The 26646-nt window shown below is 48.1% G+C and overlaps 2 protein-coding genes across 9 annotated transcripts in view; one reads left to right on the top strand and one right to left on the bottom strand.

The window, feature by feature from the left end:
* Positions 1 to 807: 807 nt before the first annotated feature.
* On the bottom strand, positions 808 to 14552 carry RAB17 (RAB17, member RAS oncogene family). Of its 3 annotated transcripts, none has more exons than XM_005244448.4 (6): positions 9342 to 14552; positions 4241 to 4400; positions 2688 to 2839; positions 2128 to 2253; positions 1824 to 1917; positions 808 to 1328 (listed from the first exon to the last, which is right to left on the bottom strand). In XM_005244448.4, exons 2-6 carry the CDS (start codon positions 4395 to 4397, stop codon positions 1222 to 1224), a joined length of 636 nt encoding a protein of 211 aa, XP_005244505.2. In that variant the 5' UTR covers positions 4398 to 4400; positions 9342 to 14552; the 3' UTR covers positions 808 to 1221. The 3 variants fall into 3 exon arrangements, with proteins under 3 accessions (XP_005244505.2, XP_055667444.1, XP_055667443.1); XM_055811469.1 differs by lacking the exon at positions 9342 to 14552 and adding an exon at positions 8732 to 8859; XM_055811468.1 differs by lacking the exon at positions 9342 to 14552 and adding an exon at positions 5244 to 5385.
* A 9502-nt stretch (positions 14553 to 24054) lies between these two features.
* Positions 24055 to 26646, top strand: part of LRRFIP1 (LRR binding FLII interacting protein 1) — a 112013-nt gene continuing 109421 nt past the window's right edge. For 3 of the 6 annotated variants that reach the window (XM_055811460.1, XM_055811461.1, XM_055811462.1), the window contains exon 1: positions 24071 to 24226. In XM_055811460.1, coding sequence (XP_055667435.1) covers positions 24137 to 24226 — 90 coding nt within the window. In that variant the 5' untranslated portion in view covers positions 24071 to 24136. Of the gene's footprint in view, positions 24227 to 26646 lie in introns of all 6 variants that reach the window. The other 3 variants (XM_055811467.1, XM_055811453.1, XM_055811454.1) reach the window with 3 other exon arrangements.

The raw sequence follows: 26646 nt of genomic DNA on the forward strand, positions 1-26646 counted from the left end.
CTCAGGGAGAATACAGGGCCCTTTCCATTGCACTGCATGTCCCCAAATGTCCCCTCATAAGCTGTACTCCCAAGCCAGACCATTTTACTCCATCTCCAGTCTGAAGGCGAGAGGGGCCACAGAGAAGGGTGACCTTCAGCATCCCTGTCTGCAGCTCCTGGTGCAGCATTGAGGGGCTAGGACTGTTTGGGGAGGGAAGGGTTAATCTTGGGAGGGAGGGGGCAGGTGAGGGGATAAGTGGCAATTAGCACCTAGCTGCCCTAAAGCAGGGGATTCACGTAAGAGGAGGCAGCAAATCTGCCTTCTTGCTGAGATAGAGACCTGGTCCTGCTTCAGGGTGGCTCAGTCTGGGGAAGTGTTGCAGGTCAGCGTCCCCAGCTGGTGTAGGGTGCTGGGTGGTCCTCAGCGGGGAGCTGACCTCGCAAAGCCTGACAAAGGGAACTGTAGTTCCCTTCTTCTCCATGGGGACCATCTTCAAGGGTGTCTGCTGCCTTATGGCTGAGCTCAGCCTAGCCAGGCCTCGTCCCATGGGCTGGCATCACCATCAGGGCATGCTCCAAAAACTGAGTGGTTACGTTGTGCTGCAGGCAGGGCATTTGCTTTGGCCCTGCTCTACCACCAGACAAGGCTCTTACATTAGTAATAAACTGGTGATTTCTCCAGAGTATGGGCTGTGATCCCTGTAACAGGTTGGGTGGGGGCTGGTGGGGTGAGGGGAGCCCCAGGTCTGGTCTCTGCCATCTCTAGGCTTCCTGTGGCCCCTTCCTGCAGGCTAACATCCAGGTCAGGAAAAATTAAAATAACACCTTCAGGGCAATAGTCTCTTTATTTGCAGCCTGGGTTTAAAGCCACTGGGATGCACCTGCTTTGCTCTGGAAAGAAACCCCTCCCTTTTTAGACAGGAAGGGAGATGGAGGAGATGACATGCAGCTGGGGTGGGGGGATGTTGCCAGTCAGGGCTGGTGGCAGTGGTGCTGGTAGATCATGCTCCTCTCTGGAAGCAGAAAGTTGATGGAAGAAACCCTGTGCTTTACCTCTTGGATGAAGCCAGTGCTAGAGGGTTGAAGAGGCCCCTGTGCCCCCAGGATGGGCTCTGATGTTGCTCTGAGGGGGGGGGGGGTGGTTGGTCTGAGCTGCTTCTGTGTCCCCCCTGTTTTGTCATTGCTTCTGTTGGAGACCTCATCCAGCCACTGCTGAGGTCAGAACTGCCCATCTTCAGAGTCAGCAGCACCCTGTCCTTGCCCTGCTCTCCCCCAGGTCAACTGTTGACCTCCCGTGTAGGGATGGGGCTGATGCCTTCTGTCGTTCCCGCTGCAGGAGCTCTTGGGCTAGGAAGAAACACAAGGTGAGAACTGTTCATTTCTCTTGCTAGTGGGGTAGGATGTGATGGCTGTCCCACCTCAGGGGAGCCACTGGTGGCCACTGGTACCATCCCACAGTAAACATGTTAGACCTCTCCTGAACAGCTATTCTGGGGACACCGTTGCACCTAGACTGGATGGTAATGCAAACCAAAATTGTGGCTTTGGGAGAGGGCCTCAAATCCATCTCTGATGTTGGAGCACCCTGGGGTGGATCCGTCCATCTTTCTGCCCCAAGCGGTGTGGCACACTTCACAGAAACCATGGACTGTTCTGGCTGTGACCCAGGCAGCTGCCAGGTGTGGTGCAGGCTGGAATGGCTGGGATGAAGATCTCAGTGGCAAGTATGGGCAATGAAGGGGGTCAGCTTTGAGGGTGAAGGCATTTACAGCCTTAAAGCAGAGGTTTGGGGCCTGTGGTTCACCTGCCTGTGCTCTCACCTACAGCCATCACACTACTCACCTATGGCCATAAAGATATCATTTACTTGGTGGTTGGATTTTGCAGATGTCTCCATGAACAGGAGGCCTTTGGTCCTTGCAAACTCTTCTCCCTCCTAGATGGAGACAAGCAAAGTTATTCCCCCAGCCTCCTCTGAGGCTGCTTAGGTTTTGTTACTGTGGCATTTCATGGCAGGTCAATAATTGCACGGGGACTCTGGAGGTATCTGAAAGCCTTTTAAATTCTCAGCTTTTCTAGGCCATATCCCAGTGCTTGCTGGCAAGGGGGTGATGAGGGGGTCTGGGAGCTCACCACAGGCGCTCACCTCGGTGGCAACTTCTCGCTCAGCAGCAAGGTCCATCTTGTTGCCCACCAAAGCAATGACTATTTCATCAGGAAGGAATTCCTTCTCCAGGTCCCTCAGCCACAGCTTTGCTCTGTTGAGTGTTTCCTGGAGACATGGAGACAAAACTATCCAGTGATCTGGTTTTGATTCAATCCCTTTGTCTTGAGCATAGCAAAGCTGGATAGGTGGCTCCAAACCAACAGGGGTGGAAGAAATGTGTTTAGGAGGCTTTGATTACTCTCTCATTGAAACAGGTCATTGGACCTCAAACTGATTCCTTTAGGGATAAATCAGCCTTGGATGGTATGTACCCTTTCTGCATGGCAGCAGAAATCACCCCTGGGGTGGTGGCGTGGTTCTGCATGGGCAAAGCCCCTGGCATGTCCCAGATGGGACATTCATCTTCTCAAATGGTTGCTTGCATGCTGCGTTCTGCTCTACCAAGGACAAACACCATCACCTGGACACCTCTTCCCTACCAGTGCTGCTGCAGCACGGCACAGTTCTGGCAGGGACAGGATCAGCACCTCCTGCCTTACCTTGTTAGCGATGTCGTAAACAAGGAGAGCAGCATGGGCACCCCGGTAGTAGAGGTGGCAGACACTGTGGTACTTCTCCTGGCCTGCTGTGTCCCAGATCTCAAACTTGACAGTGGCTACCTCCAGATTGAGTGTCTGTGTGAAGAAGGAGCCTGCAAGCAAGATGCAGGGTGCACGTTTGCTTGCAAAAGCAGAGAGCTCAAAACCATTGCCATGAGGTCAAACGCATCCCAAGGGCCAGTAACAATGCTCTAATACAAAAATTGGAATGGGTTTCTCACAAGCGCTGACACCACTGATGAGGCGGTGTGCCGCAAGGCAGGGCAGCCTGTGGCAGTCTGGGAGCCCTTCCTGACAGCAGACTTGGGTGGATGCACACCAGTTTTGATGTCGGATAACTCTGAGCTTTGCAGAATAGCCCCCAGATAGAGCCATCTCCACCTTGCTGGTGGCTCAGATCTGAGAGCTGTGAATAGGAATATCTACTGAAAAGGGGCTCACACTGGAGGGGGTCCTCCATCACTTCTCCCAGGGAGCAGATGGCTGCTTGTGGACCAGCCAGAGCCATGGCAGAGGTACGAGGGAGCAGCCCCACAGCACCTCGCTCTCCTCTACCAGCTAGCTCTTCAGGCTCTATGTGGGACTACAGCCTCTGTGCTTGCTGTGCCGCCTTAGGGCAAAATGCAGGTACAACGTGTAAAACAAACATCTATAATGTCTGGGTGCTGTAGGAAGCTGTGCTGATGCAAATGCATAGGGGAGGCAGCTTGACCCCAGCAGGTATGCTAGCCCGAGGGAGGTTATAGAGGGAGCAGGACTCTCGCAGCTCTCCAGATAGTTTTCATCAAAGGACAAGCAGGCATGTGGCCTGCCTTTGGATGTGGGCTGTTCAGCATGGCTTGTCAGGGCAGGATGCACAGCGGCAGATGCTTTCCCCTTTGCCAGTGGGGCAGAGCGTGGGGCTTGCAGCCTGGCCAGGGTGTGGGGAGGTATGCACTCTCAGCTCTGCTGCAGGCTGGTGGAATGAACCTACCCACTGGGCAGTGCTGAGGGGTCCTCTACAGCTGGCATCTGCCTCCTGGGCTGTCCTGCCTGCTTTGGAGGCCCAAACCTCCCTTTTCCAGCAGGACACTGAGGCTGGAGCAGCTCATGGCTCATGTGCAGGGGAGACTCTCCTGGGGGCGTCTGCATAGCTGCAAGGGCAGCACAGGACCAAGCATGCAAAGTGCAGATGAACTGTACCATTTGGACTCCAGGTTTCACTCAGTTTGCTGATTACCTGCCTCCAAGAAGCAGAGCTAAGCCAAACCTGTGCAACTTGGTTGTGGCTTTGCTTACAGCCTGGCACTGAGGAAAATGGGCTGCAGAGACCTGAAGATGACAGCACAGAGGAAGGTCTGGCTCTGGGGCAAGTCCATATCATGTTCAAAAGTGGGTCTGTGCTGCTGCAAGATGTACCAACTGGTTCTCCCGCATCCCATCCCACTGCAAGTAAGAGCATCAGGCCTGGTCTCTTGTCCAGAGCCATCAAGCTATTGAAGCTACTCACTCACATCCCACGGTTGGCAGTGACTCTTTGAAGTCATTTTTCACGTATCGGTAGGCTAGGCTTGACTTTCCCACTGATGTGCTCCCCAGAAGAACCACCTTGTAGATGTAGGTGGGGTGAATCCCCTCCAGGAACGTGCCTGGCATTGCTTCCTGTGCCATGCCCTGCAAGGAAACCAACTCTGTTAAACGTACATCTGCAGTGATCCCAGGTCCATCAGCTGAGCCGCCTGCATCAGCTCCTGACTGGTGGCAGTAAGGCAGGTGGGGTTTAACCTCAAAATAGGCTAGAATAAAATCATTAATATCCTGAATCAAATTCAATACATCAAACCATCTGCCACTGTCTGTTACGACCAGAGGGTGGGGATCTTTAGGAAGAAACTTGATGCAAAAGGCCACCTTGGATGTAGACAAGGAGACTAGATTGGATGCATCTCCTTTAGAGAGGACATGCTGGAGAAAGTTAATGGCAGAGTGACATCACTTATGAGTGTGCCTTGCTCTCGAGCACGCGCCCTTTACCAAAGTCCTGGTGAAGAGCTTAGGCTGATGTTCCATTTTTATTGTGGGTCCCGGTTAGAAGTTATACTGGGGAGCTTAACTCGCACCTGAGCTCACCTCCAGCCTGGAGATGATGCTGCTACCAGCTTGCTAAGGACACTGCCCGGGGATTGGGCTTTGAGGCAGCACCGCTTCAAGTCAGCATGTCGCCCACCAGGGTGAAAAAGCAGCAGTGAGAGGACCTGACTCAAGCATCCTTGGGGTCAGCAGCACATGTAGCAGACGGCATATGCTCCTGCACCACAGATTAAGAAAGCCCAGGCAGACCTAGCCCATGAAGTCTCATGCCCTCATGACCATTGCACCACCAAGTGTGACTGTGCATCACTCGGGGTGGAGCTATGCTGCGCAGTGACCAGGGATGGTGGGGGAGCATGGCCCAAAATAATGGTGGTTGCCTCAAACCTGACTAAGAAGAGAGATGCTGCAGAGCACTGGACATACCCTGGGAAGAGGATGGTCGGTGTGAGCCCTCCTGGGTGGCACGTGTCCCCTTCTCCCAGCCTTCAGCTCAAGGAAGTGATGCTGCCCTGCTGTCTGTGGGAGCTGTCAGCGCAGGGTGGCGAATAACACCGCCTCGCAGCTAGCCAAAGCTTTGCCCTGGCTCCTCCTCACAGAGCTCCTCCTCCAAAAATACTCTGCTCATATGGAGAGCTATGTAGGAGAGAGGGAGGTTCATGCAGAGCTTGAAGATGAAGGGTCACAGAGTGTTGAACTGAGCAGGAGAGGGCATGAGATGATGCACTTGCATGCGTTTATCCCACATGCAGTGGCAAAGGGGAAATATGCCACCAGCAAGCCCATAACTGCTGCGTGCAGAGATGAGGTGTGCCTCCTGTAAAGTTCTAATCTTCTAACACCCAAAGGCAGCAGAGGAGCCTTGTGAAGGATGCTGAAATGTTTGCGTCCTGCTGCTGGTCCCTGCCTGTGTGTCCTCATCCTCTCACCACTATTCCATGCGAGATGAAGAGCCTCCCGTGCCGGTGTGAACAGTGCCTGCCTGGGGTGCTTCCCTCCACGTGTTTTTGAGGAAAGCTCTAGTCAGCCAGAGAGCAGGGACCTGCAAGACTTATAATGAAGATTTGGTGCAATTACTCCAACTTCTACCTGGGGCTCACAGGAGTTTGGCATGCAGAACTTGCAGGTGAGCAAGAAGTACCTTTATAAGGGCATGTAAGAGCGGCACTTAGCAATGTCCTGGCCAGGAAAGTGTCTGCAGCTCCCTTGTTGTCTGACAAAAGCCTCTTGTCCTGCACACTGCTCATGCCACGTGTCTCCTTTATTTTGCCTGTCTTCCCCCTGCAATCTGGCAGGCTCCAGACCTTTAATTCTTCTCCCTTCCCTGAGCTGTTATCAAAGCAGGTTGTCATTAAGAGCATTCCTTGGTGCTGGCTGAACCCAGCTCTGTATCTTTAGATGCAGGTGGCTTTTCTGCTTAGTGAGATGGGCTTTCATCCCCTTAAAAACCAGAGTTAAGAATCTTCTCCCCTAGCTCATACAGCCCACCAACGAAAAGTGGGATTGCAGTTTGTGCAGAACAGCTAGTTAGGGGTGGGTTATGTGGGTTTTTTTAAGCAGGAAAAAGATAAACCCTGCGGTACAGCATAAGGGTGCTCCTTGTGGTATTAATTACATATATTTGCTTCTTTCTAGGCCTGGAAATAAGACTTCTATCCTTTCTGAGCAGTTACGTTAGCTACCGTAGGTGATAAACTATAAAACTCTGTAGGGAAGCAAGAAGCTGCAGGAAAAACACCCAAGATTGCCTATACTAAACTCAGTTTCTCATTATTTCACTCTGCTCCTCTCTGTTTAACATTAAAAGGCTGTATTGGTGCTGGAACAAAGCTCGCCTGAGAATTACTGCAATGACAGAAATTTCCTTGCAAACTTTTCATGCTAGCAAGCACCTATTAGAGATGGGGAGTTTTTCCAAAGCTCATTTGAAACAATTTCTGTGTTGAGGCAGAAAGTGAGTCTTTCTCTCAATCTGAGGAGAACAGCAAAGAAGCAAAACAAGTGGCTTATTTCTGATTCAATGGAAAATAGGATTTAGGGGAAACTGTTTTCTTCGTCCTTTTTTTGTTGAAAATGGACTGTACAGAGTAAAACCCCATGCTCACTGGCTAAGGGACTGGCAAAAGTCCTGCAGACTTCTCACGTGGCTGGTAGTCACCCTTCTGTGGTTGTTCCCTGCCTTGGGGAAGAGCCTGTTGGCAAGACTCTGCTTAGGGTTACAGTCAGCTCCACAAATCCAGGATGCTGCTCCAGCAGGGTCACCAGTCTCTGCTCTAGGTGCAGATAATGGTGCTGCTGCCTCGCAGCAAACAGCTTCCCTGTCCTTTCAGCCAGCACCTGTGCTGCCAATGAAGCAGAAGCTCCTTCTTCAAATGAAAACCCCGACTTCCCTGGGATGACTGAGCATATCCAGGAGGAGCATTTAAAGCAACTTTCCTACTGATTTCTGTGAGTTAAGATCCAGCAAAGTGCACCTGAATGTCAGGAAGCTTCTCTCAGTCTGACTAGAATAAGTTTTATTTATCTCACTACAGACTCAAAACTCAGAAGTCACTGATGCTTCTGTGCAAAATGGCTTTGGCAAATGTTCCTGCACAGGCTTTCAAAGGTTGGGGTGTTACCTGAACTGTGACTGCTTAGCTGCTGGATTTTGGGACTTTTTAGTCTGATCCTGGTAAAGAATAACTTGGCAATTTAGGGTGCAGCCTGGGCAACAGCTGTGGTGTTACAAGTCCTGTCCTCGTGCCTGAAGGCCACACCGAAGGGGCAAGGAAAGCTGAACCTACTCAGATTCAGTATAAAGAGCCAGAGATTAGCCTAGACTAACTTCTCTTCAACTGTAAAAATCATGTTGGTGGACTTAGTCTCCAGACGCAGCTTAATATTCTGAGACCACTGTGTCTAGCAGTAGATATTCAGGGCAGGCTTGACTGATCTTACACTTACCTAGAACATGCGTACCAAAATGGCCATGACGCAGATCATTTCTCTCTTCCTAATGGAGGAAATCGTGTTCTCAGCCATACATCCCCATTCCCCTGTCTCGATGTCTCCTTTCCTTCCCGTGGGCAACGGGGTGGGTATGTGGAAGCAGTTCCAACCAGCGTTAACCAGCTTCCTCTATAAAGCCCAGTGGTTTAATGTAAATCAACTTAAAGGTAATCTGTTTGCTGGGTACAGCTGCAGCACCAGATCAGTGATACTGCACTTGAACTGCCTGCTCTCACTGTTTCCAAGAAGGAACCTGACAAATCTGTTTATGAGAGTGACTCAGTTGTTTATAATTAGCAGGAAAGTGGACTTTATCTAAGGGGCATCCTTTCAAACTCATGTTTTATGGGCATAAATACAGCAACATGAGGTGGCAAAGTAGATATTTGCACTGGAATGCAACAGCAAGGGCTTGGCTTTTGCCAGTCAACCAGTAGGTATCTCTGCAGTATTTTTAACCAGGAAAGGGGTCGGTGGGGATGGGGGTCTGGACCTGGTATATTTATTGTTGGGGCATAAGCTTTTTATTTCCAAAGAAAACAGTAAAAAAAGAAAAGAATTGCTACTGTGAAGTGTTGTTTAAGACTATTTAACTTCCTGGCAAATTAATGATATTTAAGTCAAATGATGTTTAACTGATGTCTAAGCTTTTCTAAACCACAAGAACTAAGAAGATCCTAAAACCATTGAAGACATTTGCTGAGTTTCTGCAGGGGTGCAGCAGTGAACAAGAACCACAGTTAATGAGTTCCTTCGGGGTGGGGTGAAACAGGACTCCAATGCTACCTATGTAAGTCTGCAGTATCTAGCCTTGTAATTTTTGGACACAATGCTTTAGGTTTGTTCAGATTTAGGTGTCCCACCCCATTCTGTTCCCTGCCCCCAACACCCCCACCCCACCCCAAGAGTGATCATGCACCTACCTCCCCAATTAACTTCTAGCATTCAGCTCAAAGCATTCCTCTGCTTTTGGGAGCCTCCTCCTACCCACTAAAGCTCTCGCACCGCTAGCGTAGCAGCACGGCCATTTAGAAAATTCGCTTAAGCCAAGGTTACCAGGGGATACAAAAATCCCAACTGCAAGGACTTAATGTGTAAACACTGTCAGATTTACAGAGTGCTGATTTCTCAATGCAATCAGCTCTCCTCAAAGCTAAGGGGAAGAGAATAAGGGTCATTAACTGTGCAGCCAGAGTGGGTTGGGGAAGTAACGCAGCAATAAACAGAGACTGTCCTGGGCTGCGGGTGAGACCAAGTGCTCTAAGACCTTCGCAGCAGCTCTTCGGCTGCTGGAGAGGATGGGGTAAGGACAAAGGGTTTCCTAAGTCTTCCTAAAATCTCTTCTTTTGGGCAGGGAGCCACTGAGGACAGTGCTGCCCTCCCTGCTGGAATCCCCTTTGCAGCTGGGGTGCGGGGCTGCTTCCCCGTGGGAGGAGGACAGTTCTGGGAACTTGTCTGGGAAAGGCACCTTGGAGATGGTGGGTCGGGGCTGGGCCTGCCCTGATGGAGTTCCCCGGCAGAGGATGCCTTTACCTTCTGAAGCCTTGCTCTCCTCCCAGTGCTCCAGTCCGTGGTGTCAGGGGTGGTGGGGCGATGGCCCCCTCCAGCTGCCCAACCCTCTCTGTGCCAGGGGTGGATAAAAGTGAAACCAGCCAGCGGCTCCTGGGGAGTGGTGTCAAAGGGAAGAGACGACCGACCGGAGATCAGTGAACCTTAGACCTGCTGGCAAGCCAGGCAAGCTGGGACCACAGGGCTGCTGTCACACTGAGCGGGGTTGCTGGCCATGCCCCCTATACTCCCTCCTTCCCGCCCCCCCCGCCCCCGATTCGCATACTGGGGTTTGAAGGTGGGTGGGTGGATAGATGGATGAATGAGTGGGTGGGTTTTTCCCCGTGCCTCAGGATCTCATGGGGAGTAAAAGCAGCCCACAGCCTACCACTGGGGTTTGAGACAGGGGAGGGCTGGTATTGGGCTGGCCGGAGCCACGGCGTGCCAGGGATCTGGCCTTCTCTGGGTTTTTATAGTACGGCAGTTTCTGCTGACGCACGTTAGACCTGGCTTTGGTCTGGTGCCAGGGTACAGGCTCGGATAACTTGGACACAGGATTGCCGGGGCAATTTGTTTTCAGGAGCTGGCTGGTTTACCAGCTGGTAGGTGACAGCCTACCCGCTTCTTTTGCGAAGCACTTCAGCAGATGAGCTGGGGAAGTGCAAAGAGAGCAAAACCTGAGCTTTTAGGCTTTTACTGCCTTTAATTAAAGGAACGGCTTGTTACCACAGGCAGCTGGGGCTTGGTGCTTTGGAGAAGGCTGCTCTTGTTAAAGCTCTAATAGCTTGAGAATGAAATCACAGCAAGTTAATGCATTGGGATAACAGGTCTGGAGTAAGGAGAGGAAGATCTGATAATTAAAAATCTAAATTAAGATAGTTTTTGTATTTCTGTCACTCATCTTGTCATAGGCAATGTCTTTCCTTCAAGTAACAGCTCCTAAAGTTTTCTGGAAGTGAAACAGACTTTACAAAATCTAGTCCTAATAGCTACAGGGAGCAGGGTGAAAAGCAGGAGCCCTACAAGCAAGCTTAAAAGAGCACATCCTAGTTTTGAAAAGAAGAGCATGTCTCGTGACTTCCAAGGCCTGGCTGCTCCAGCTCAATTACTTCCCATTTCTATGATGAAATGTCATGTACAGATGCCTGAGAGTTGCACAGGCTTCATGCAGCAGTGGTTCCCGCACCAAGTGGTATCACTATGAAAGGTTTTGGTCTGCAAGCCAAATGAGTGTTTCCCTTTGCTCGGGAGTGTGTCCATGCATGGATTTGCACTGTCACAGCAAACCTGGCTTGAGTATACCCACGTACACCTCCAGCCTGAGAGCAGATCTTACCCTGCACACAGCTTTTTTTCCCAGAAGGAAAGTGTTTACCTTCCCAGGTCTATTCCCATCAGCTCTGCAGAAGCTAGAACGGGATTTGGGGATCTTTTGAAGACTATTCCTACCAACCCTATGAAAGCCCAAACCATCTGAGGCTGGTATTGCTTTTTCAGCACAGAAACAGTTTATGTGCTCCCATCCTCTCCCATAACTTTTTTCACATGGTTGTGCTGTAAAATGAGCTGACTTAAAACCTTATTTTTTTCTCCAGTGCTTCGGATAGATCAGTTCTTCAGCAGGAGTCTCACCATGACCCTGTGAACAGTCCCACAGGCACAGTAGAGAGATAGAAAGGTGTTTCAGGGTTTGGGAAGAGCTGGAGGCATGGATACCTTAGGCTAGGATTGCTGCAGCCACAGATTCCTTGCCCACAGTGAGGAGTGATGCTCAAAGGCAGTCTGTTCCCATTTACCTGCTGGTTTAGACCTACAAACCGCGGTAACATCACGCACCTAAACTAAGCCTCTAATTCTTAACAGAAAATTAAGCTCTCAGTCTCGGCTGGAAGGCTTTGAAGCCTTATGAAAGGGTTGCCTTGTAGCTGCTAAGGGAAACTTCATTTCTAATTTGTGCTGCTGCAGTAAGCACCAGCCTCATGCTCTGTTATTTTCATACCAGTCTTATCTGCCCAAGCAGATGTTACGTCTTGGATGCCTTTGTTAAGGTCTTTTATAAAAGGAAGTGGTGTAAAGGAGTTGCCTGCACAAAGTGCTATGGCCTGGCTGGTATAGATGCCCCTGAGTCCTCTGGACCCCAGGGGAGTGTGCCCCTTGCATGGGCTGGGGCATCTGCCTCCTGGACGAGCCCTTCTCCGGCTCCTGGTGAGCCAGACCCCACTAGAGGGCACAGCTCATCTACAATTTCAAACAACGGCGATGCGGGCTCCTCGTTGTCGTTTCTGAACGGGACAACCAAGTAGATACAAATCAGGGAGGGTGACGAGAGAGATGGCCTGGGGTCTCCCTCTGGAATTACATCTGGACAGCCAGCTTTTCTCTGGGGGGCTCTGCTCTGCCAACAACTGGGATGTGAACCTCTGCGGTAAACACTGTTGCAGTGTTGGGGAGCCAGAGCTTTTTTGCACAGTATCTTCGTCTGCCTGCCCGCTTCATGAGCACGCAAATATCTTGCTGTCCTGGATGCTCAGGACCAGACCTCCTCCAGCAGTGAGTGGTTTGCAAGTAAAGATTGTAGCTGCATCAAAACTGGATTGGTAGAGCACGTGGAGTGACCTGCACAAAGCTAGGGATCCACCTTGCTCAGCTGCGCTTGTGCAATGAAGGGTTCCTTACCCGAAACAAAGTTTATTGGTAAAAGCTGGGCATAGGTTGTTTTTCCAGGGTTAGGAGTTGCATTTAATTTTATGCTTGCCTGATGTAATTATGCACAAGAATTTGCAGGAGAGGTCTGGCCATGTGGGTGGTAGGGATCAAATATTCTAGCTTAGCAATGTGTGATCTGAGCATCTGGAACCCCCTTGTAGACCTTCTCCCACTGTTCCACCTCAGCCTTTTCTTTGATTTTTTTAACAGTGAAGGAAATTGCGATGTTTCAGTAGTGCACAGGAATGCCAGAACAGGTCAAAATAAAACTCCTAGAGAAAATGTGTGAGAATACTTCCAATAATCCTGTATTTCTGGCTCTGCCTGCTGTGTAACTTCAGGAGGGCCTCTCCTTCTCCCTGAGTAAAAGGAGGCACAGGGACACAGAACTTTCTGGAGCAGTTTGGGAGCTCCCGGACTCTTTTTTCAGTGATTATGTTGCACTTGGTTCCTCCTGACTCTAATTGCTGTGAGGAAGCATTAGCTCATCGATATGAGCACTGTAAATCATCCCTTGCTTAGGGAAGAGCAGTTGGGTGGAAACGGCAGCAGGGTTTGGTAATAAGGGCACTACCATAGGCTGAAAACAGACTAAAACCTCAGCTTTGCCACTGCTTTGCCCATGGGAAGATTATTTTTTCTCCCCTGATTTGTTTCTCCTGCTCTCCTTGGCTTGTCCATTTGGTTTGTGTGTGCTCCCTAGCGTGGTCTGTGCCGGCAGCCCAGCACAAGCAGGTCTGATCTCCATCGAGGCTCACATAATGCTGAAACAACATGAAGACCTTGTACTGCTCCCAAACTGTTAACTGCTTAGCCTCAGCTTTAGCATTTTTGGACCCCTGAGATCCCTGAATACCCCAAAGTTGTTTCTGATGGGCCTGTTTTCATCTAAAATGCTCCTGTTGTGTTTTTTTGTATTGTTATTATTTGCGTGTTTCAAGAGTACAGCCGTGGTCTCGGCAGCCCTGCTCAGCTGAGCACTTCGTGCCATTAGCTTGGGCATCTCCAGGCTCTTTTCTGCTCACATTGCTGCACCATTTTGCACAGGGACAGGGGCTGCAACCTCACTCCTGAGTTTGGCTGGTCTAACAAAGAACAGCCACAGATACCTGAGCATGTTTCAGCTGCCCAAATTATACCATGAGCACCGCTGTCCGCCTTGCCTTTTGCTCTCCAAAGAAAATGTCTGAAAGCACAAGTGGCTTTTCAGGTTTTTTTCCCGCTGGTGGATGTGGAGGAGCAGAAAAAGTGTGCTTTTTACACTAGAAGGGCTTTGTAAAACTTCTCTGGCCTAAACCACAGAGATGGGGTTTGCTAGAGCTGCTTTAGAGTTACACCTGTACAGACTGAAGCTGCCACAACAGGGATAGAGCAGTATGAGCTTATTGGATATGGTAGCCTGGAAATCCTTATTTGCTTTTTCAGAGACCCATGTATCTATAATATATGTGTATACGTACGCAGGCATTTTAGAAAGTATGGGGTGTGTATTTGATAGCGTCTGAATCCTGCTGCTGTTCTGTGCCATGGTCTGGTGGCTTTTGGGCTCTGGGCTGTGCTGAAAGTCCACAGTGGCCATGGGCTACTGCTGACCTGATGTAAAGCCGCTGCTGCTGGAGACTGCTATATTTATAGGCTCTGATGGGCTGCTTCTGTATTGCCAGGCTTTCTGAGAGCGTCACCCGTGGTCTTGATACTGTTGCAAAGCCAGCACTTTGTCTATTGTGAAGCTCTGGCTAGCTGGAAAGAAGTGAGGTTATGGTCAGATTTAGACAGTTGGCAATGGGCATGCAGAGCCCAGAATTAACGGTCATAGAAACGTGGTTTTCGTTATGACCTTGCCTAAGAGATTTTGGCTCCTGGACCAGCTGTAGGACAGACAATTTGTCTCTCTTCACAGCCAGCTTCAAAGGAACCAGTCACTTGTGTGCAAGTATATATAGCATGCCTTGTTTTGGGGATGTAATTATTTTGGTTTAGCTGGAATTGCTATAAATGAGCTTACCAAGCAGAGTGCACCTGTGGTCGTCACCCTGCTCTTGCAGAGCAGCTCTCCTCACTGTGCTCCTTTGAGCAGGGCTCCAAAACACTGAGTGTTGGTCTGGGGAGCCCCTGGCCAGCTTTGGTAAAGGTGGGCATGCCGCCTCTTGCTGAGCAAGCCAGCCTGGCCCTTGTCAGTGGCCAGCAGATATGAAGCCTCAGAAATAAGATGGGGCTCTTCTATTTTTAAAAGCCTATTTGTTTCAAGAAGAAACATCTGGAACCGTGGTAAACAAAATTAATTCAAAATAATTGGTTCGTCCAGTGGTCCCAACATATTATGTTCTCAAAACTGTTTGCCATATCTGTGCTGTTAAATAATGTGTAATCCCTTGTTTGCATGATGGTTCTTACAGAAAACATGGGTAAGAATTTAATCACATAGGCCTAGCTTGGAATGGAAATGCTTTTTCTAAGCACCCTGGGCTTGCTGTTTCTCCTTTTCTGTGCCTGCAGTAATGTCATGAACTGATGCAATAAGATGAACCCCTGAAGTTCAACTCAGCAAGTTCAACTCCTGAAGCCTGAAGATCCATGGTAGCCTGAAGGCCCAGGGTAGCCCACTAGTGATCATACAGGCAAGGTTTGTTTTGTTTGATACTGCAACAGAGAATCACGAGATCATTTTGTCAGTTTGTCAGTTTTGAGAAGAGGAAGGGATGTGGCTTTGTTAATGAAAAAAAAGAATGGGCTCTTCACTGATGCACTGATAAGAGAGTTAAGAAGTATTTTGAGGATTGGTGGAGTTGTAACGATGAACAGATCATTTACACTGAAGCTCAAAACTGAGCCTGAACTGCTTCAGGCTTCTAAAATGCTAGTCTTCCTGTATTAATTATTAACATTGCTAAAACACTCCAGAGATTGGCTTGGAAACATTAAACAAGCTTAATATTAATGACTCCCAGATGATAAGTGACAGTGAACATTAGCATGTGTTAAAGACCGAGGAGGGAAAATAACTACTGACTACAATAAACATTTTAAGTATAGTGGGATTAAATTACAAAAAGAATACAAGTGTGAACCACAAGAAAGGCTTTCCTATAGCATTGTCTGCTACATTTGAAGAGACAGTTAATATTGTTTCCACCTTTGAAATTACACTTAACAGGTCACAATAATTAGACTTGAAAAATAGGGATGCACTGAGGTGGAAAATGTCTGCCACCAACTTCTTTACTCTTGAGAGGAGCCATGCTTTGGCTAGAGACTGTTGCAGGCAGCTGCCTACCCACACTGGTTACCTGCTAGCTACAGTCCCTTGTGATTTATAGGGGATTTCTCAAAACATTTTTTTAATTATTTGCTATGAACATCCCCTGCTGAGGGTGCTGGAGGTGGGGTGGAAAGAGATATAATGAAAAGTAGTCAGTGTTCCCTCTCAGTGCACGGAGAGGTTCTTGCCATATGTCCAGTAAGTAAATTGCAACTTTTGCGAAAGGAATATGTGGCTTCCCCTAGCAAGAATGTCTTCATCGAACATTTTGCTTATTTTAGACTTCATGTTCTTTTATATTCAGGGGACCTTGGCCAGCAGGACCACCCCCGACGAGTCCAGCCCACCTTGTCAAAACAGCTGCTATGCAGAGACCTCTGGCTCTAGCTTGGGTACCTGACTTCAAAGGGACAGCCAGCTCCTCAAGGGTATGGAAATGAAGGAAGCAGTGCTGTGAAATAAGAGACATTGTTATCTAACAAGGTTCTGGTTTTGCAGCATTTTACATGATTAAAGCACTTAAGCGCTCTCTTCCACATGGATGGTCTGGTGCCTACCACAAGCTTCACGTACTGCATTTTTGCCAGTGGGGATATCACATTTGGGATGGACCTTGAGCTCTTCGATAAACTTGGTGGCAACAGGCCAGCTGGCTTATGCTACTAGTCTGGGAACTGTGAACACTTACAGAGTGATCACACATGTTCCCTTAGGAAACTAGGTTAAAAATGGCTGTAGGCGGTACCTTTCTATATGAAGGGCTATAGAGGAGCTCACTGTCAGCCAAAAGTTGCTCCCAGCTTAGTAATCTATCCAGAAGTGTTTCATCTGTCTATGTGAGACAGTTGTAATGAATGCAACTGAAAATGGTTTGCTGGTGCTTGGAAGGAGAAATATTTAAGTAATGCTGTCTAGCACAGAGTTGGAAAGTTCACGTGGGTGCGAATATAATTTTATTTCCCCTGAAATCCCCACCCAGCTTTTGGATGTATAGTACAGACACATTCATAGGGCATTTGATGATGCTTTTTGCCTCTTCATGCTTTGCAGCAGACTGGTGGCCACATCGCAGTCCTGCTTTCTTGAGGTCATGTCTAAATATTTGGCTGGTTTTCAGTCTCACACACTGGGTGTTATAGGCATGGTCTCTAAAGGCACAAGAATAGAAATTATTTCACCAGTATGAGCCTGGGCAACCTCGTTTAACACCAGCCACTAGTAGTAAAGCAGTCAGCCTTACACAGAGGTGAAATGAGTCATCTGTTGCCAAAAAACTAGGAAGGAACAAGGATGCCTCTGGGGTGAACCATTATCTGCTGTTACCTAGAGCAACTCTTTCTATAATTGAAAAATATATTAAAAATTATTTTGGGAATTTCTAATTAGTTGAGTTGAGCCACTAATGTGCTCAGGAGGTTTCAGAAACTTAAACTAGTAACTGCCCCAAAAGAGGCCACTGCAGAGAAGTATTTTTCCACAGCTGCCACCACAGCTACAAGGCTAGGGAAGATGAAAACTTCTGTAGAAACTGAGGTTGGGCAACAAAGGCGGTATCTGTCAATCCCTGGGGAGATGCCCCCTTCTAACAGTGCCCAGCCTTACACGGATTAAAGCTGGAAACCCTGTAGTAAGTAGCGATATATCGAGTAGCTGTTCTTGGGGAAATGCACAGCTAGGAAAGGCAGAAGGCAAAAGAAAGGAAAGGCAGAGTCTTGTGGCTGAGGCCATTCTGTTCCTGCCTCTGGCATCTGTTTCCAGCCCGGTCCTTGACATGCCATTCAGCTGGCTATGGAAGTTGGTGGTTTCTAGATGCAAGCACGCATTTTGGCTTCCGTGTCCATTTTGGGGTATTGAATGATTTATTTATTTATTTATTTTTATATGCAGCTGAAACAAAAGGGTTCTGCAACAAGCCCTCGTGTCTGGGGGGAAAAAAAATAATCTTTTGTTTATACAGTCAGAGGGAAAACTAAACACTGGAGAATTTGACAACATTTGCCTGACTGTTTTAGCTCTTTGTTGATGGAGAACAGAGGAGCTAATTTCTTCACGTTCCTATAGGAAAGGATCAGAAGGGGTTTAGTTCCATAATAATTAATGTTGCAGAAAAGCCTTACATGAAAATTGCAGAGCATGGTAACTGCTGCAGGGCTGGGATCGGGTGCAGTAACTAACAGATGAATTGGCTTGGGGGTGCACAGTGAGGCAGAGGGCAGGTAAAGTGCACTGGGCAGAAGAGTCAATCCCATGTGTCACTGTGCAGAGCAAAACCCGAATGCTAGGGATGCCAGAAAAATGTGTTATGACTTAAAATTAGATGCACCGGCTCTAACACACAGTAACATCTGAAGAGTTCTGTCTCCGTTTCCTCTAATGTTTTGTTACCGGTATCTTCTTTCACTTCCCAGTTTAAGCAAACTTCTTTATTTCAGGAAACTATAATGACCTGCCTTCCTGCCCTACTAGTGATTATCACAGCTGGAATCTGAAATCCTTTAGCACCAGCATGGCTTACTTTAGGCAAGCCAGGAATTGCTAGCTGACACCGCTGGTTTGCTACTGTTCTGTGTAGGTGGATGACTGGAGATGGGGTAGCAGTGATGCACAGCTTCAGTTCATAACGCAGAACCATGAGAGATCAGACCCAGGTGCTCTTCTGCCTGATGTTAAGTGCTTGGAACCATTCCCTGAGAATAAACGTGGCAATTTTTCATTTTGCTATAAAATACATCAGTGGAAAATACCTCTTTCCTGACAAGCATGAAAGACGGTTAGAAGCACAGCACGGTTAAGTTCTGCTGTGCTTGAGAAAAGGGATGGTTTTGCCTCTGATTTGCGCTTTGGATGAATCTGGATAGATTTCCACAGGGACAACAAACGGCACCTCCTTCCCCCTCTTCCGCTCCAGCTGAGGGAGTTAAACTCTGATGTGGTTTCACATAAGCTTTTCCAAAATGATGTTCATATGCCATTTTATGGAACAGTATGACTAATTAGCGCAAGCACTTGGTCTGCTACAAACAATTGGTTGTTTTTAGACCATGTGTTGTGGCTGTGTTTTACTGCTCTCCAAAACAACTGGAGTTTAAGAAAACCTGGAGGGCCAGATTGGAAAATGTGGCTCAGCTTAACTCTGCAGCATTTGGGATGGGCGTGGATGAGGCCACACAGCATGGAGCAGAAAAAGCATGGAGCAGAAAAACCACGGAGAAAAATCAAATAAGTAGGCAGCATCAAGCCCTACTTGACTCTGTAGCAAGGCCATGTGATTGCTCGCTCTTGTGTCTATGCACTGTCAGTGGGGCAAGGACACTGGCACAATGGCAGGAGGAATGCTTTCATGTATTAATCCCAAAGTGATGCAAAGCCAGTTCCTCAGCTGCTTCAGCTGATGTAATGCACTGTTTTCGCCAAAGCCATCCTGATTTCGTCCGGCTGAAGGACTACCTAGTTCAGACTATTGTTTTGGACAGATGTAGAGGCTGTATTCCCAAATTAAATATGTATATTGACCTCTTGCCTGCCTTCTGCCCAGGATCTGGAAAGAAAAGGCAGGGGGTATGCAGGTCTTGTCACTGTAATACCCATGCGTCCCGCAGTCTGGAATGGGTTTTATCTCCATAGCACTTGAGGTAGGAAATGAGGAGTGTTTTTAGGCTAGGTGGAAGAGATGCATGATATATTTTCTTCTGAAAATAGCCTGGATCTCTCTTGAAACTTAGCTTTTTTTACACAGCAAGAGGGGAAGCCAAAGTAGAAGAAACAGCCAGATTTTGCAGCTTGCTGCAGTGCTGTGGCAGGCTGGGAACAGCAGATAGGAGCGCAGATAGCAAACAGCAGACCATAACAGGCTGCCTTCGTGATCCAGGCGTGGCCATCGGTTGCTATTCAGCAGCCTAGGATAGGTTTGGCTCCCTGCAACTACAGCTGCTGTGGAGCTGGCTTCACTTTGCTTTGCGCTGAAACACTCTGAGCCGCATGTCTGCTGCTAATTAGATTAGGTCCACAGAGGCTGCCTTGAGCAAGTTCCCATTTTTAGCCCAGGATGGGCAGTTTTCAACAAGCTCGGTGACAGCTTGCAAATTGCAGGTAAGTTGCCTCTCTGGCACAGTAATGGAGAGCTTGCATGTGTTGGTCTGGCTGAAAGCTGGCTTATGTCCTCCAAACAGGAGCATCAGTAGGGCCAGAACAACGTCTCTGGGGCTGTTGCAGTGTCATCCATGATGGATATTCATGTCCCAAATTTAGTAGCAGAGTAGAGAGCCCACGGTGTTTGGGCTAGCACTCGTTAAGACATAGACTCTCAGTATAGTGCTTATCGCAGACTGAACGTACTTCACCCCAGCTACCCAAAACCTGCTTTAGGATGCATGTCCAGAACTTTGGCAAGAAACTTCTGATTTCCAGACAACAATTATATATGGCCTGTTTAGCTGCTTTTGTGCTAACTTGGCTCTAAGCGTTACATAGCATCATCCCTGCCCCTTTTCCCCAAAGTAGTTTATAGAAAAGACACACAGTTCTGCCTTAACCTCTTCTTATTCTTGTATGACTTTATCCTCCTTTATTGGTGATGCTTCATAACACTCTCATCAGCTTATTTCATTAGTGCTGTCATACTTGTGTCAGGGTGCTAATGAAAATACTAAGTGAACTCAACCCCAAGGTTAACCTTTGAAAAACTCCCTCCAAAGGAAGATTTTTTTCTTCACCTGGGAAGCAATCTAAGTCTGAGACCCTGAGATCCCCAAAGTGGAATCTTCAGTGACCTGTGAAAAATTTACAGATAAAAACTATGTCTTGTGACACGCCACAGTGACCAGAGAAGGCCACTAGGTCATTGAGGAGTTTTGGCAAGATGAAGACAATGAATAAGCCCTCTTTGGAAAAAAAACACACTTTAGTGTAGCAAGTAAGTTGCTGTAGATAAAACGGAACAAGGTCATAATCTGCTGCTGTTGTGGGATTCTTCCCCAGCCCCGAGTCCTCCTAAAGCTTGTCTTGGAAGCCTACAACTTTATGGGCTGTATTCTCCTTGGTCAACCCAAGCTCATGGATTTCTTTTCTGGACCACCTGAGAAGACAGTCATCAGTTACTGCTCTGCCGTGATGAGTCGCTGTGTAACTACAAGCCCCAGGCTAGCCAGAATGAAGCTAAGCGAGGTTCCCAGCATGACAGAGCTCCACTGATGCAAATAGCAACTCTGCTGGCTTGAAGAGATGAAGCAACAGTAACGAATCTCATCCGGACAAAATTTGCATAGACACTAGCAGTCTCCTAAACCCTGTTTTGACACTGCTCAAATGTGGCAACATCATCTGAAAGTTTTTCCCAGGAGGTCTGATTTGCTGAAGAGGATCATCTTGGGCTCCTTAGGAGGTCTAAAATAAAGTACAAGCCCTTTAGTTGCACCAGTGGTTGTTTTTTTCTGCAGTATTTCAGTGCCAGCACATACTTCTCTGTGATGTAATTTTTTCCCATTAATAAATCCACAGACCCTGCTGGATACCACTGCTGTTATGTTTGTAAAATGTTACAATGCTAATGGAGCTCTGCTCGTTTCACATATCTTGACAATATGAAATATTGGCCTCCTAAGCGTAGATTTCCCAATGTATTTAAGCAAAGCATTGCACTCTCCTTGGACTAATGGACATCTTGTTAAAGCCGTCAGACTTCATTTCTGGTTTGGCAGATGCTGTGATCTTATGGTGGAGTGGAGAGGTGCCCTGGTGTTTTCTTTAACGCTGTCGGCTAGCCACTGGATTCCCCTACACCAGGGCTTGCCGCTAATAGAGATGTAATCATATTTTGCTGCACAGAACGTAAAACGATTCATTTTATTATGTAAAAGCGATCTGTTGAGTACATCAACAGCAGCAGTTTTAACAGCCAATTGCTTGTTCTGATTTTCAAGAGCGAGGTGTTCCAAGATGGTTTGGTTTAAGAGCAGCACAGAGGGAAAATTGTATCTTTGGGGTGGGCTCAGCATAAAATGGCCTCCTTGCACACAGGATATTGGAGAATGAGGTACGTATTATGTACTTAAAATAGAGCCCTTTAAACTGGCACAGGATACTCAGTCTTGTCCAAGTATCATCAATCACAGTTATGACTCTCAGACAAAACGAGCCTCGACTTCACGTTGCTTGTTAAAATAAGAAATGTACATTTCAGTATTTCATTTTCAAGCTGCACTCACTGTGCTTCATAGTGTAGCCAAAACTAACGTGTTTGAATCATTGTTGTACATTTATTTGGACAAATTCTGTATGTGTAGTATTTTTATAACAAGGTGGCTTATTTTGACTGTATTAAAAGAAAAAAATTACTATACATGTCTGGAATGCAAGAAAAAAGAAGGATTTCTTACACTGCAGTGCATGTTCAATGTGTGATTTAAAATCTGACTGCAGTCACGCAATAGCTGCTTCTCTTCCAATTTCTCTGCTTTATTTTTAAAATTTATTTATTTTTCTTACTTTCTGTCTGCCTTTCTTACTAAGCCCTCTCAATAGTAGGTTTTCGGGCATAAACTTGTCTAGACCAAGCCTCAGTTTGGCTGTAAGGCCAAGCCTCTGTAAGGCTTTCAGCCAGTAAGGCAAACAGCACCAGTGCAAATCTTACTGCACCACTGAACTGGAAATTCCTTGCAGGGATATGGTGATGCAGCTGCACAGGTGGCTGAGATCCCTGGGTAACACAGGCCTAAAAATAAGGCACTGCCCCTCCTCTTTAGCCAGAATTCCTCAAAGGGCAGGGGCAAATGCAAGGGTAAGAGCTCAGAGAACAAGTTATGCAGAACCTGAAAGGGTGATAGTGCTAAGCCAGGTCTTGGGGAGGTGAGGTTGGAGCTGAGGTGGCTGAAGAAGGGAAGCCTGAAGGATACCTAGGAAAGCCAGGCACTGCAAGGCTTTGCCTCTGTAGCAGGGTCAGAGCTCACTTTTAAGGCCCCTGCGCTGCAAGGTGCTTTTTTTTTCCCCCACTTGTGTGGGGTCAGAGTAAGCTTGATGCCAAATCTTAGGATGTGACACACTTGCTTTTAATACCCAAGTAGGGTGGGGAACTCATCTATCTGCTTCTACTAACAAAATAATAATTTGGGTTTTTTTTAAAGATAAATAGTCCCAGGTGTAAGAAGCAGTTATCAGTGCAATAACACTACCCAGTGATCAGAAGAGCCACAGTTCCCAATACAGCTGGAACATGAGTGGTGAGAGCATGCACAGCCGAAACACTGTCTGTAAAAAAGAGTGTTTCAGTGTTCTGAGAAGGTCCTAAACTTTGAACGAGAGCTGGAGTGATGGCAGGGTAAAGGAGAGGGTGGGCTTCGAGTTCTCTCTTGAAAGCGATGCTAAACAGGAGAAAACTGTCAAAAATGGAAAGATTCCTGTTCAGGCTACCCATCCCAGGGCTAAGAAGAGGGGACCTGCCTGGTGAGGTGGCTGACCAGGAGGACTTTGTTAGGAGCTCTTAATTACTCATCTCTGAAGCCAATAGCTGCCCCTCAAAGTTCTGTGCAACCCCCTGCCGAGGTCGGACCCCAGTGTTTCCAGTGGTGGTGCTGGGAGCTCGTGGGTACCACGCTGCAGAGGAGCAGAGGGCAATCTCATGGAGACAATCACTTCAGCACAGGCACCAGCTATAAATAGGCACCTTGATGTCACTCATATAAAAAGCGACATGTGAGAATTAAATACTTTCTGAAGAACAAGTACCAGCCTGGGACTGACAGAGGGCATCTGCACGCTCTTGGGGAAAGGGATTCTGCTAAAACTAGTTGGTTTTTTTTCTTTTCCTAATGCAGCCACCAGTTGCTTTATGCTCTGACACATGCCCTCGTGAGAAGAGATGATATATTAAGCTGCTTGACACAGTTTTGAATTTGAGGATGACCCAAATCTCACTTTTTGTACATGAAAACTGCCAGATAAACACTGGGCTGACCAGAGCAGGCAGGCATTGCCTTTTACCTTTATCACGCTTGAATCCATGGTAAAATTAAGTAGTCAAGACTAAACACAGCTTGCTGGCCTTAGTCAATAAGGGGGTGGGTAAGTTTCGCAGCCCTTTTTTCCTGTCACACATCTGCGTAATGCATCTGGTGTCCTGAGCTTGAGAGAGTTATAATTCATATTTCAGGAATTATTGTGGAAATTGAGGTAGAAGGGCTGTGACAGGATTCCCAGATTATACATGCTCCTTGTCAATGTGAATTAATTAAGCACTCACATATCTGACACAGGAATTAATCACGTCCACTTATACTTAATAGGAAAATTAATCGCTGAAGCGATCCCACAGGGCTACGAGGCTGGGCGAGGGTTCAGGGCGTGAGGGGACGGGTTTCTGTCCCAATCCCCACGAACTGGTGGCACAGAACCTCCCCCAGGTTTATGTCTAGTGAGATCCTGACGTCTGTTTCCCCGATTTCAGGGAAATTTTCTTCGGCTTTACAGGCAAGAGGCCTCGGGAGGGCCGGTCCCCGGAGGGCTGGGAATGCCGGGCAGCGCGGGGCTGTGCCCGGCCGGGGGCGCGGGCACGGCGGCCCCCCGCGGTGCGGACCACGGCTGCGGGACCTGCCGCTGAGGTTGGGCAGCGGGCGGGCCGCCCCCCCTCATCCCGCACCCCGCCGCCGGCAGCGCGGCCGAGGTGCGTGAGGCAGCGGCCGGCCCGTCTCAGGGCGGGGGGCGGCGGCGCATGCGCACGGCGGGGGGCGGTGACGGCCGCGCTCTTCACGCCGGCGCCGGCGAGCGGCAGAGGCGGCGGCAGCGGCGGGAGGGCCGGGGCCGGCGGGGAAGAGCGAGGTCCGCCATGGGGACGCAGGGGACCGGGCGAAAGCGGCTGCCGAACCGGGAGCGCCTGACGGCGGAGGACGATGCGCTCAACCAGATCGCCCGTGAGGTGAGCGGCGGGCGGCAGCCCCAGCCCCCCTCTCCCCCCCGGGCTCCCCCCCCCGCCGCCGCGCACGCGCCCCCGGGCAGTGGGCGCAACGGCCGGCCAAGGGCAGGTTGATGAAGCGCCAAATAAAATTCGCATTAAATGGCATTTGTCCCGGCGGTGTCGGCCCGCTTTATGGTCCGGGGGCACCGCTTCGGTCTGAGCCGCTTGGAGCGGTTATCGGTGAGGGAAGGGGCTGCGGTGCCCGCCCGGGCACAAACCCCTCCCTGCTCCAGCCCCTCCTGAGGGAAATTAATTGTCTGCCGCCGCTGGGCTCGGCGTTAATGACTGAGGGCCAGAAAATAGGCCACTCGGGGGGTTTGTGGATACGTATAAATGGAAAAAAAGCATAAGCCAGAAGACTGGGAGATGATGCTGGGTGTAGGCATAAGTGTACAGTCTAACTTGGAAACTGGCTTTGCTGCTGGCGAGACGCGGCATTGTGCTTGGTCTGACTTTAAAGGGTTTAAACCAGCCTATGGCTGTTTTCTCTCTGCCTCTTTATTCTTACTTGTTGTGTACAGTTGCATTGGTTCAGTGGCAAACTGGATGACCCGGATTCGTTTTTTTGCATTTACTGGATCTGACACAGGTTGTTCAGCATCTTGGCTCTCACAATCTTCCAGTGGGGGGACATGGGCAACCCCCAGCTGTGGTGGGGATAAGCGGCTGTGGGGTTGTTCTTCACCGTGTCTAAGCTGATCTGGTGTGGACTGCTGCTGGTGGTGGCCATCCTCTTCCTCCAGCTGGGGCTGTGTGTGTCTCCTCCCTGCCTTGTGTTGGTCTGACCCTAAGATGGGTTACCTGATAAGTTGCTCTTCTAGAAGAGATTTAAGTCTCCCTTGGTTTCCTTTCCTGAATCACAGTTGCATCAGGGTCAGATGAATGCTAATGTGCCATTTATTTTTGGTAGCAACTGGCTGATAGATGGAGTTAGTTGTAACATTGTGCACCTCGGGTATTATCACTAAAGGCAGCCCTGACATGGGAAGCCTTTACTATTATTGTATACCATTTTGAAGGGGTTTGTAGCATCTTCGGAATATGCACAGTAGACAAATTCCTGCGTGAGTGATTCGGATAGTGTGTTTTCTGAAGTCATGTTTTCGTGGCAGTATCATGAGAAGATGAGAAAGTTCCTAGGGATGGCGTTTGAGGTAGGAGGACAAGAATGTTTCATGTCCTGGACATAAGATAGCAAGTAAGAGTGATTGTGCTGTGCCTTAAAAGTTTGAGTCACGATAATGGCCTAGGAATTGCTTTGGGATGAGAGTTAAAATTCCCTGACTGTGTCCTGGCTGTGCTGTTACTTGAGCAAGGAAAATGACAGCCTACAATGCGGCATAGGTTGTCCTTCTCTGTTGCACTTCTCCTGCTTTCGCTTTTTTTTTAGCTTATATACTGCTTTCCCCTGTATTGTGCAGTGGTTTGAGGCCTCAAATATTGTACTGTTTTCCGGGTTTGGGTTGGTGGTGTGTTGGTGGTTTTTTTTCATCTTCTTTTCTTCTGGGGATTGTTTAAAGGACAACTCCACTTGGTCAAAAAGCCCAACACAAGCATGTCTTTTATCTTTTTCCCTTGAGTGCTAAAACTGTGAACTGCCAAGTTCAAGGTTCAGCATTTTCCCATATTATTTTAACTCTTTGCATTACTCTGTCTTGGGTTTTATGCACTTACAGTAGTTTTCTCGTTTAACTGCCTGTTCCCTGCACAAAGGATCTTGGATGAATCTTTCCATATGATATTAAGAATTCTTAAAAAGGTAAACCAAGCGTTTTGTCTCCTCCTAATAAGGATGTTGAGAGTCTTCATGTTAGGAAGGGTACAAGGGTAACTGTTATTTTGGCGCTTCCAGCCTTCCTTGCAGGTTGGTTAGGCAAAGCTGAGACACAGATGTATTGTGTTTGTGCGTAGGTTTTCACCCTTCTTTTTCCTTTGGTCTTTGGTCGTCTTTGTTATCCTGAAGCCACAGGTAATGACTTGCAAGTCATTACCAGATTGTAGAATATCATTTTGCTGTGTTCAGGTGGGAGCCTGAAAACATCCAAACCAGGTGTATTCATAGAGGTACTTTTACCTTGGGGTCTCTGGGAGTGAGTTGAAATGTGTGCATCTACTCTTCTTCTGGCTTTCCTTCAAAAGGATTGTGCTGCTTTGACACATTCTGATTTTATTTTGTAATTGTCAGAATATCTTGAAAAATCAACAGTTCTCGCTATACCATGTGCTTCTATAAGGGCACATTAAGACTTAAAACTCTTAAAACACATAAAAACTCAAAACTCTGGCCATTTGAAGCATAAATTTTTCTGAACTTGCAACCAGGATGTCTTGCTGTGTATGCATGGTCTTGCGTAGACTGAAAGAGAGCCTTGTGTGGTGAA

This window comes from Falco peregrinus, chromosome 8 (assembly GCF_023634155.1).
Source record: "Falco peregrinus isolate bFalPer1 chromosome 8, bFalPer1.pri, whole genome shotgun sequence".
NCBI lineage: Eukaryota > Metazoa > Chordata > Aves > Falconiformes > Falconidae > Falco > Falco peregrinus.

What these genes read in the sequence shown, in the direction of transcription:
- RAB17 (XM_005244448.4), bottom strand. Translation starts at nt 4,397, where the DNA reads ATGGCACAGGAAGCAATGCCAGGCACGTTCCTGGAGGGGATTCACCCC. An exon ending in GTCACTGCCAACCGTGGGAT is followed by an intron (nt 2,840 to 4,240) that starts GTGAGTGAGTAG and finishes TCTTGCTTGCAG; the next exon opens with GCTCCTTCTTCACACAGACA. An exon ending in TGATATCTTTATGGCCATAG is followed by an intron (nt 1,329 to 1,823) that starts GTGAGTAGTGTG and finishes GTTTCTTCCTAG; the next exon opens with CCCAAGAGCTCCTGCAGCGG.